Source organism: Oreochromis niloticus, linkage group LG7, assembly GCF_001858045.2.
Source record: "Oreochromis niloticus isolate F11D_XX linkage group LG7, O_niloticus_UMD_NMBU, whole genome shotgun sequence".
In the NCBI taxonomy this organism is placed as follows: domain Eukaryota; kingdom Metazoa; phylum Chordata; class Actinopteri; order Cichliformes; family Cichlidae; genus Oreochromis; species Oreochromis niloticus.
In genome coordinates, this window is record NC_031972.2 from 49,578,115 (window position 1) to 49,589,376 (window position 11,262).

The 11,262-nt window shown below is 39.0% G+C and overlaps 1 protein-coding gene and 1 long non-coding RNA gene across 2 annotated transcripts; one reads left to right on the forward strand and one right to left on the reverse strand.

Annotated features, from left to right (window-relative positions):
* Positions 1-160: 160 nt before the first annotated feature.
* On the reverse strand, positions 161-4,269 carry lmo2 (LIM domain only 2 (rhombotin-like 1)). The gene is made up of 3 exons (XM_003443971.5): positions 3,777-4,269; positions 2,567-2,782; positions 161-1,563 (listed from the first exon to the last, which is right to left on the reverse strand). Exons 1-3 carry the CDS (start codon positions 3,815-3,817, stop codon positions 1,338-1,340), a joined length of 483 nt encoding a protein of 160 aa, XP_003444019.1. The 5' UTR covers positions 3,818-4,269; the 3' UTR covers positions 161-1,337.
* Positions 4,270-4,437: 168 nt separating this feature from the next.
* Positions 4,438-6,995, forward strand: LOC112847365 (uncharacterized). The gene is made up of 2 exons (XR_003220880.1): positions 4,438-5,699; positions 6,172-6,995. It is a non-coding gene; the product is annotated as an uncharacterized LOC112847365 (long non-coding RNA).
* Positions 6,996-11,262: the final 4,267 nt, after the last annotated feature.

Sequence of the window (11,262 nt, forward strand, 5' to 3'; positions counted from 1 at the left end):
TGCTCGGAGCATAAAAAGAGATTATCTTGACCATAATTAACGTATTATTTGTGGTTATTCTGGTAAATAAAATGTTACAAATTGTATCTGCATCAATATTTCACAAGCTGTTTGACTTTTTCTTTGTGACTGCCAGGAAGACACCCAAAGATGATCAGTATTGCTCTGAATTGTCATTTATTAAATAAATTCAAGGTTAATATACAAAAAGTCTTGAATGGATGTCCAGGGAACAGGTAAAATTACAAAAGATGCATGCAAAACCTCTGCAAAGTCAGTAAAACAAGAATTGCATGGGTTCCTTGACCAGTAGAGGGCGCCACCAGTTCAACCTGGCAATACATAATCATTCTCATCAGAACTTTTTTTTTTTTTTGTTAAATAAGTGGATGTTGTTTTTCATAATATGAAAATCAGGTAATGCTTTAATCACAGGTCTGTAATTTCCTAATAAATTCTCACAAATTTTCATGAAAACTTTCAGAAACGATCACAGCATACATCCACTTCATTCATTCCACCTCATTTCTAGTGAAACAGCCAATGCAGCAGGCCATTTGAGCATTTTAAATCTGTCCACAGGCAAACAATCACTTTAAGAGAGTGTTTTACAAACTGTCAAGTGGACCTCGGTTGTGTGTGGAAAAATATCAACTAAATTTAAGTTGAATGAATTGGTACGCTATAATGATGACTTGAATTTGATTTAAATTCAGCTTCGATGCTTGTTTCGTTAATGTTTCATAAAAATATGAAGAAATATATGTTAGTGGAAGTGATAAGGTGGGTGATCTCTTCTCAGCTTCTTACTGGAGGCATGCAAAATAAAGCCCGACAACCACTGCTTTAACATATTACAGTTACAATGAACAAGCATTCAGTTAATGTATGTTTAGATTTAGAGAGAGACACATTCTTTTAACAAAGTTAAAAAATAATTAGCGCTGGGAAAGTATTAAGAAATTACAAATCCATAAAACCAAGCTGCTGATCTTCTCAGTGTAAAGACTGCAAGAAACTGGACAAATAATTTTTATCTTGTTTTTGTTCTAAAGTTCCAGTGTACAACAAATGACCAATATTGCATTTTTAAACATTGTCAGTATTGGAGCATTTATTTTTTTTGCTTTCAATAAAAAAAGCTCTCTGTTATTGCTGGTGCAGTCTTCATTAGTCCCCATCAGGGAGACATGCAGAGACGTAGCCCCTCGTTTGCTTTTTGTTTTTTTTTTATGATCCCATATTGGTTTCAAATGCATTATAAAGCCTGCATTGGAAATACGAAATGTCTATCAGTAGTCCATTCCCTTTGAATCAAGGGGAAAGAAGACATCCTCCTAAACCATATTATTATTGTTGAGCTTGGTCCACTCAAAGATGTCCTGCTCGCACACAATGTCTGAGTTGATGAGAAGGTAACGATCACCCACGCAGAAGTGCTTCTGGCAGGCAGCGCACTTGAAGCACTCCAGATGGTAAACCTTGTCCCGCACACGCATCGTCATCTCGAATGCTCGGATCCTCTTTTCACAGGAAGCGCAGAGACCGTCCTGGCCAAAAAGCCTGAGTGGATGAGAGGGCATCAACATGTTACTGGGAGGAAGATGGAAAACATTTACTCGCTCTTAATGATGTGAAGCTGTAAGAGAGACTGACAGTATCTCCATTAAGGTACTCTGGATCTTTCCCCTGAGCCTGAGGGATTGAGCTGTTAGAGAGGAAATTAGCCATCACCAGTGCTTCACAGACTTTTTCTATCCTGCTCTTCTTCAGAAGCTGAAAATGTCACACAACCACCCACGATTTTTAGCAATTATTAGCAATAATAAATGGATCAGAGCTGAATTTCTGGGAAATGGTGCAAAAGTATAGAAGGACTGCATTACCTGCTTCTTGTTTGTTTATTTTACACATAAGTTCTACAGATTTGCTTTACTTTCGGTCCATATTTTTCACCAAGTCATCCACACCCCCTCATGCAGTGGCACTACACGCCAGCAGGGGGACCCAGCACACAGTTTGAAAACCACTGAGCAACACAAACTTCATTTTGCAATAAATAAAGCGGAAATGCATTGTCATTAAAGCAACACATATCCTTAAAGTGGTGATGCAGGGCATTCACAAGCCAGGTCCGATCATACAGGTTCGGCCACTGATTGATACTACATATTTGAGAGGAGTACCCCAGTGCATCTGCCTGAGTTTGTATCTCAGGCAGAGATAGGTTAGGTAAATGTGTTTACCTGATATGTGGCTGTGCACCACACAGCTACATATCATATCAAATTTTAACATTAGTTCTTTAACAAAGACCTGCCTTCTTCTCCTGAATCTATTTCAACTTGTCCACACTTTCTTCAGTAAAAAAGTTACAGGTAGAAATAGGTTAGAAATTTCTATACTTGCTCAAAGTGTTTCTCCATGAGCCTTTAAGGTGTGATAAAAGATATACATACTAGTGCATCTCAAAAAGTGCTTCTTTTTCTGTGTGTAATTTAACTAAAAGGGTGACGACCTAATTGATTAATTCATAATATCACTACATTACACCAACTGAACCAACCTGAGGTAATCTCTCCGACACAGTTTTCTTCCCAGCTTGTAGTAGAGCCGGCGGCCCACCTCCCCCAACCGACAGCCACACAGATCACAGCTCAGGCAGTCCTCGTGCCAGTACTGCTCGATGGCCTTCAGGAAGAATCTGTCACCAATGCTCTGCTGACATCCACCGCATGTCAGCAGAGATGGAGGCATCTGGAGGACCTCATCCACCGGTTCCCTGGAAAAAGAAAAAAAAGCAATAAGGATTTAGGGCAGCATCAAATTTTTGTTTCCTTCATCAGTTAATCTGCAAAGGTTTCCCTCAGTTGTGTGATTGGTTAGTTAGTCAGTGTGACATGCAGGTCTCCCAAACAGTTTGCTAACTGATGAATCAAATACTGGAATAGAACTGTTCTAGCTCTGACACATACTTACTGGTGACCTGTTGATATTTTGCTATTATTATGCAATAAACAAACATTTCCTGATCTAAAGGCACAGTTAGTGTTCTGCATCAATATTCACACTGTGTTGTATCTAATAAGTGCTACACAAACACATGTATATCTTTTCTAATGATTTCAGCTTTGATCGGTCTCTGAGCTGGAGCTGTGTGCGCAGATGTGTTTTATTCCCGTCCACCTGAGGGAGCCATTGGATATTAAACCGCTAACTAATAAAAAGTATGTCACACAATATTGGGTTGTTTTTTTTAAATGTCGATTTACGCTAGGAGTGCCTTAGCGCTCCACTTTTTCTTAACTTTTTCCTCGCAAGACCGATTAACCGATTCGCACTACAACCTGGTTTGCCTCTTATCTATAGTTATTTATATTTAATTTAATAACTGTACAGTACTCTCTGTATATAGTAACCATTGTCCTTAATGTAAATATGTAAGAAAAATTGTGTATGTTTCTGTTCTGTGTCCTGTGTACTGTTTGTTTGTATATGTGTCTTTTTGGCTGCTGTTACAACCAAATTTCCCCTTGTGGGACAATTAAAGGATTATTCTATTCTATTCTATTCTATTCTATTAACATTAACACATCACTCTGTTCTTAAACTTTGACATTTTTAATCTAACAGCAGGAGACTTCAGACCTTATGCTACCAGCTTTCTGCAGCTGTCTCACCGGAGAGTTGTGGCTGTCCCGTGAGTGCTGATGCGTCACGGATACTTTTACTTGAATCAGAAATGACATTATTTAACATCATTCATTGCTACTTACTCGCTGGCCTCCAGCGTCTTCCTCTCTATCGTGGATGTCATTCTTCAAAGATGATGTCCAGCCTGGTCCACTGGCCAGCAAGCTCAGTGGGGACCCGCGAGGCGAAGCTGCGTGCGGGCGCTGCACCTGCTCCACCTCTGGGGCACCACCAGCACCACCAGCAGCCCGCGTCAGGCTTTCAAACGTGTTCAATCGAAGGCAGCTGAGTCCAGACGAAATGGCCGCAAGACGAGAAGTGTTCGCTTTAAGCGGCTAAGCCGTGATGGAGGACACTGTCATCATTTCCTGAGGCAGTGACCCGCGGAGAGACTTCGCGTCTTTTTTTCCAAGTGTGTCTCCTCACCCCGCAGGGACTTTGCTGCCTGTCCGCTCTTTATTAAAATGCACACGCCGTGTGATGCGATCAGAAGGTCACTTACGTGGCTCTCCGTGTTCGTGCCTTTTCATAGGCGTGCGAACCCACATGAAGCCGCGGGCACCGTTATTGTGCAGTAGCAGCAGCATCGTGTTTTAAATACACCCCCCCCACCCCTCCCCGCGCGCCCTTCCCCTCCTCACACCCCCTCTCTCTCGCTAGTCAGGCTGTGCTTTCGTTTCCCTCTTCCTGCTCACGACTGTTTGACAATGGGGGGAAATCGGTCTTAAAGCGACAGCTTAACACGGCCTTGCTCTGTCAGGCGTGGAGTGGGTCGTGACTGAGGCTAATGATTATTATGCTTTGCTTCGCCAGAGTGCAGATAAGACGAAAGATAAAGAGTGGCACGGTCTAATTCTTTGGGGAGGAGTATTTGTGTTTTCTCTCATAATTATGCCCCAGGTGTTGCCGGTTCTAAAAGGTTCTGACGGTCACTTTCTGTAAGGGTTCAGACGATGATGGTTATCACTGCGTTAAGTAATGTGAACTTGAATTCAGTGGATTTATTATATTATACTTAGAAAAAAATTCCAAGGACTTCATTTTACTTCCTAAAATGTGATTTTATATTTTAGAGGTCCTACATAAACACACAGCTGAAAACACAATTGCCAGGGCCTTTTCAGACAACCAGGGAAGTCCCTTACTTTTTATTTTTATTTTTGTTGCGTAACTTCTCTGTAATGTAATCTTAGATCACTGATTATGCACAAGAGTATTTTCAGACAGTTTGAGCAATAACTTTGCATCACATATCTTCTAAACTAATAATTTTTAGGTTAATTGGCGTGGCTGTAGTTTAGGAGGTACAGCAGGTCACCTACTAATTGGTCCGATCCCTGGCTGCTCCGGTCTGCATGCCAGATTATCCTTGGGCAAGATCCTGAACCCGAAGTTGCTCTCGAAAAGTGAGGAAAAGCACTTAAGTGTAGAAAAAAAAGTGCTTGTATGAAGCACTATATAAGTAGCAGTCCATCCACCAGTTAACTCACTAGTAATTACTTTAATGTTAATATTTCCATCTGACGTTTTAACAATTATGTCAACAGTAAAATTCTGATATGTGTACTTGCTGATTCTTTACACAAAGCTCAGAGAAATTGTGAAGCTGGAGGAAGATATGATTAAGCTGTGCTTAGAAATAATCCAAAAAAAAAGAGCTTGTGAAAGCTGCCTCTGTGGGGAATTAATGCATTGATATTTCTACATAGTTGGTGTCCTCATGGCTTTTCCTTTTCAAACCAGAGCTGCTGTGGGCCCTTCTCTTATCTACTGCCAGTGCCTCAGGGCCGCCTGTAGGAGGGAGGGACACCGACAGCAGTCTGACTGGACAGGGAAGATAAAGCACCTAAACTCCAGCACCCAGAATCAGTTCTGCAGCCAAATGTAACAGAAAAAGATCACAGGCGAACTCTAAGATGAAGGCTGAAAGCATCCTTGGGCCACACAGTTGGAGAGCTGAGTAGACTCACTGGATTGATACCAAGCTGAGAAAGCCCAGGAGCAAGGTGAGCATGGCTGTTGTGTGCCAGCTACGCAGAAAGCAGAGCAGCTTGACAGAGATAAAACTCAAACTACAAATCCTTCAGATGAGAAACACGTTCAGATTTTGTACAACACAATAACACAATGAAGGGACCATTTTGACTATAGTGACTTTAATCTTCACTAAATAAAAATGTCATGCAGTTAATCCCTCTTGCTTATATACAGTGCGGGAAATCATTATTTTATCCCCTGTAGATTTTGTAAGTTTGCTCACTTACAAAGAAATGAACAGTCTCTAATGTTTGTGGCAGTTTCATTTTGATAGAGAGACAGAATATAGAACAAAAATCCAGGTTGGTTCCCACAGATTGACTGCTTGCCATGTGGCACATAAACTACAATCAGTCAATCAATTACAGATAATCCTGATCTCAACTTATTATGTATACAAAGCACAACTATCCACTGAATCATTTTTTTTTCCATTCCAAGACCAAAAATCTGGCAAAGGATGTCAGGGACAAAAATTTAGTCCTGCATTAGGCTGAAATGAGCCACATGACCATCAGCAAGAAGCTTGGTGAGTAGATAACAACTGTTGATGTGACTATTCAGAAATGGAAGAAATATAAAATGAGCATCGATCTGGAGCTCCATGCAAGATCTTGCCTCAAGGGGTGAGGATGATCATGATAAAGGTTGTGGATCAGCCAAAAACTACACGCGAGGAGATTGTTAATGATCGGAAGCAAGTCGGGACCACAGTCAGAACACCATTGTCAACACACTACACTATAATGGATTGAAATCTTTCACCCGCAAGAGAAGTCTTGGGAGAAAGAGCTGTGGTCAAATGAAACAAAATCAAGCTCTTTGGCATCAAGTCAACCAGCCATGTTTGTAGGAAGAGAAGTGAGTATGACCCAAAGAACACCATCGTCACAGTCAGGCATGGAGGTGGAAACATTATGCATTGGGTTTATTTTTCTGCTAAGGGTACAAGGCAACTTCACTGCATTGAGGAGCAAATGTATAGGAGCATGTACTATAAAATCCTGGACAACAACCTCCTTTCCTCAGCCGGAACACAGAAGATATGCTGTGGATGTGTCTTCCAGCATGACAATGACCCAAAGAGATCACCAAGGTAATGAAGGAGTGGCTAAAGAAGAAGCATGTTAACATCTTTGAGTGGTCTAGCTAGTCTTTAGGCCTCAATCCTATAGAAATTCTGTGGAAAGACCTGAAGTTTAAAGTTTCTAAGCAGCAGCAACGAAACCTAAAGTATTTAGATAGTTTATGTAAAGACTAGTGGGCCAAAATCCCTCCTCAGATGTGTGCAAACCTGACCAACTACAAGAAATATCTTAGTGCTGTTTGCAACAACAATTTCTCCACCAAGTATTAAGTCAAGTTTTTCTTTCTTTCTGGATGTTTGGTCGACATTCTGTCTCTCTCCATTAAAATAAAGCTACCATAAAAAATAAAGACTGATCATTTCTTTGGAAGTGAGCAAACTTACAAATTCAGCAGGGGATCAAGTAAGTATTTCACCCATATGAACAATGCAATTTTCCCTTGGTATTGTAATCAAATGATTTGCACTATTCTTGAGCTTTCAATGATGTCAAATAATCAAATAATGAATTAAATAGCTAAAGTTTTATTGACTGAGTGCCAATTTACGGTGCCACATATCAACAGTTTCATTTAGCACTGACTGTGCTAAATGGTGGTGGTTTGTAATAGTCTTTTTTAGTTTTTGGTATTTTAACTTTCTCCTCTCTGAAACAATCAAACAAAGGAAATATTGAGGCTCACAATCAATGCTACCCATGAATACATGTGTAGTGATAATATTTGAATCCTTCCAGATTGCCACGTTGCATGAACACAAAGCACATGAACAAATTCATGACAGATGAGAAACACAAGAGAGAATACAAAATCAGCACTGACATGACACAAGTCATCCACTACTTCCTGTGGAGTTGACTGAGAGAGCCCAGAGGATGTTCAAACTGGCATGCAGAGATGAAGCTTTCCTGAAGGGTTGGTGCACATTGCATTCACTTCCTACCCCCCTACATGCACGATGGCACCCTTCTCATGGTTTCCCAGATAGACTGCTAGACTCCAGATGGCTCGGGGTGATAGGAGAAAGTATTCTCATAGACAACTCGAGGCTGTTGTGACTGGGTGGTAAAACCCATATCTCTGTTCTAACGCTTCTTAAATGCCACCAGAAAGGAGCTGCACTTTACTGTAGATCTGACATCCATGTGTCACCCTACTTCTGTAATAAAACTGAAAGGCGGGGGATTTTCACACTTCATGCTTTGAACTTTATAGCATTTAAAATAAGGGCAATAGTGACCTTTTATGTGAAATGTGGTTTGCTATTTTCAGCTTTTATTCCTCTCTGGGGTACAAGTTGGGGAGCAAACAGTTAAGAGTGTAGACAACCTTTAGGGAAGTGCATGTCCAACTTCCTGTTTTGCCTGTTTTGTACTGAGAGCATTATGGAGTTGAAAGCAGTGTGGAATGTCGGGGGGAAAAAAAACATTGCTGCTAAGCAAACAGTAAAATCATACAGAAGCTAATCATTTCAGCAAAGAATGGGAATTTATTTCCCAAGAAATAAAATATTGAAAGTTCTTGCAGGCAAATTTCCCAAAGTAAAAGACTATGGACATGGTGTTGACTCTACGATTGTGCAAACTCTGGAACAGCATCAGTAAAAACAACTACTTCCTGTCCAATCTAAAGTGAAATGATAGCTAGCTCCGGTTTAGCACACCCCTCCTAAACAGCAAAAGGTCTAGAAATGTTTTATTGTTTACCGGCACCACAAAGGTCCAAACTGAGTTGTGCTTTTAACCTAAAAAGCTTTGTTGTAAAGGTCAGAGGTCAGATGAGGACCCACCCTAGAATTCTACTAGAAAACGGCTGGTCAGTCGTTGTTCGATTGAAATATAGCAGGCTGCGGAAATGAGTCACTGAAAGGGAGCTTCATTTACTCTTGGGATCCTCCCATAATCACTATTATCCTAAAAGAAAACACTTTTAGTGGAACATTGCAATCAAAAAGCTGTGCAGACATGTTAACTGCTTCCTGTATTTGGCAAAACAACAGAAAGCTGGCTACACATTCTTTTCAATAGTCTCCTGGTAAGTTTGACTGTCAAGCTGGTAAGTAACTTACATGGAAACTGTGTTTTAATGTAAAAATAAAATCCCAATTGTTTTTTTTAAATTCTGCTAATCAAGTCAATTTGTTTGTTAGCGTGAGTCCTTTATCCTCATTTATAAATAAAAACTACATTTTTAAAGATTTGAAGTCTGAGTAATTACATTTATTAAAAACTGGTCAACATATTTCCATGTAAGGGAAGAGTGAAATTTTCACTTCAGTCCCGCATCAATATTTGTTGATCATATACTGACCTTTACTGCCACCTGGTGATAAGTAACTAAAATTATCTTTGATTGAACATGTCAGCACTATAAGATCGTTGCTGCCGTTGTTAGAATCTATTTGTTTAGGTGCTTGTAGAACTAGACACTATTATTCTAAAATGGATAAAAGTAAAATAGAGATATTAACTTAAATTCTGTTTTTTCATATAAAAAATGCATTGCAGGTTTTAGACCTTGGAATCATGACAAAAGAGGTGCAGGATATTCCATCTGTCCATTTTCATCCACTTATCCAATCTAGGGTCACAGAGGACAGAAGCCTATCCCAGCTTTGGCAGGGTACACCCTGGACAGGTCACCATTCCATCACAATGAGGCTGTAAATGTTCTCAAATAATTCCTCAGGATTGTTTTTTAAGATGATTTCTAATTTTAAGTTCTTGAAAATATAACACAAACATATCATTCCTGTTGTTATAGCCATCATAGCTCTCTAGCTAGCTGCCAGCTTTTAAGTTTAAGTCTCCAAAGCATGCTGCTGGGCAACACTTTTATTTGGACATTGGCTAGTTTTTCACTTATGTTCAGTCCAGTCCTTATACCGCACCATTTTCAGAGGATTTTTTTTATGTTTTGTTTTGGGCTTTTTTTGTTAGTTTTTTGTTAAGCCATTTGTTAATGAACCATGAATCATTCAAGCATAAAAAGGCACCTAACTCAAGGGATGAACCATTGTTGTGTATACATATAACAAACACCTAGCACATTATTTTTTTCCCCATTTGTTTGGTTAAATCTATAAAAAAATACCAAAAGTAACACACAGGTGTAAGGTAGTATATTTGCACTAACCCAAAGAGACCTGGTATATCTTGGTATGGTGTGCCCTTAAAAAAAAATCTGACGAAAACTGAACAAGTGGAGGATAAATAAGTGGCAGGCCAAAAGAATTGTTCACAGCATATGAAAACTATTGAAAACTTATGTGCTTGGAAATGAAAGGGTAGCTGTCAAGAAGCTATTCCCAAGGAAGGGGAACAAGAAGAAAAGGTATGCCAAATTACACAAGAATTGGACTGAAAATCAGTGGTAACAGGTCGTATGGAGTCATGAATCAAAATTTTAAATTTCTGGTTCAAATCGTTATCGGTTTGTACAAATGAAGTCAGGATAGAGGTACAACAGTGAGTGTCTACAGTCATCTGTAGAACACAGGGTAGATGACATGGCTCTTCAGCCAGTGAAGTTGAAGATACTGTCAAAATTGATGAAATTTGCAAAGCAGAAAAGTGCAGACAAATTTTAAGACACCATGCAATACCATCTGGTAAGTGTCTGATTGACAGTGGCTTCAGTTTTAAGCATGGCAATAATTCCATACACATGCCAATACAGTAAAAGCATACCTGGACAGAAAAAACACACAAGTAAAGAGTATCAGTTATGGATTGGCCTCCAAGGGACCAGTCAGTATAAAGTCACCCAGTCAGTTTAAAGTCAATATATACAAATGTTGATTTTCAGGGTTGTTGAAGCTTTCCTAGGGATGGTCCAAGACTTTTGTATACTACTGACCTTAAAACATGCAATTAAGGAAAGTAGTATGTTACTTTTTTAATTTGCATATTTTGTCCTTTTTTGTTTGTTTGTTTTTTGGCAAAATTAATTATATGCAAAGCTTGAGTATAGAGAGAAAGTATAAACACACACACACACACACACACACAAATATATACATATATACATACACATATACATATATACACACACACACACACACATATATATATATATATATATATATATATATATATTATACATATATATATATATATATATATATATAATATATATATATGTATACATATATATATATATATATATTATATATGTGTGTGTGTGTGTGTGTGTGTATCTATATATATATATATATATATATATATATATATACATATATATGAACTCAAGTGAAACTTCTGAACTCTTAGGAGTCTTACAGGCCTCATCGTCATCTTACATATTTTAAATGTACACTTACATGATCGATATAACTTTAACCTGCTGCTATAAAGGATTGTACAGCAGGTGTGAGGTAGTGCTCAGAGTAGCAGTGGATAAACTGTACGAGGCACAGGGAAAGATACGATAGCCTAATCAAAGCTA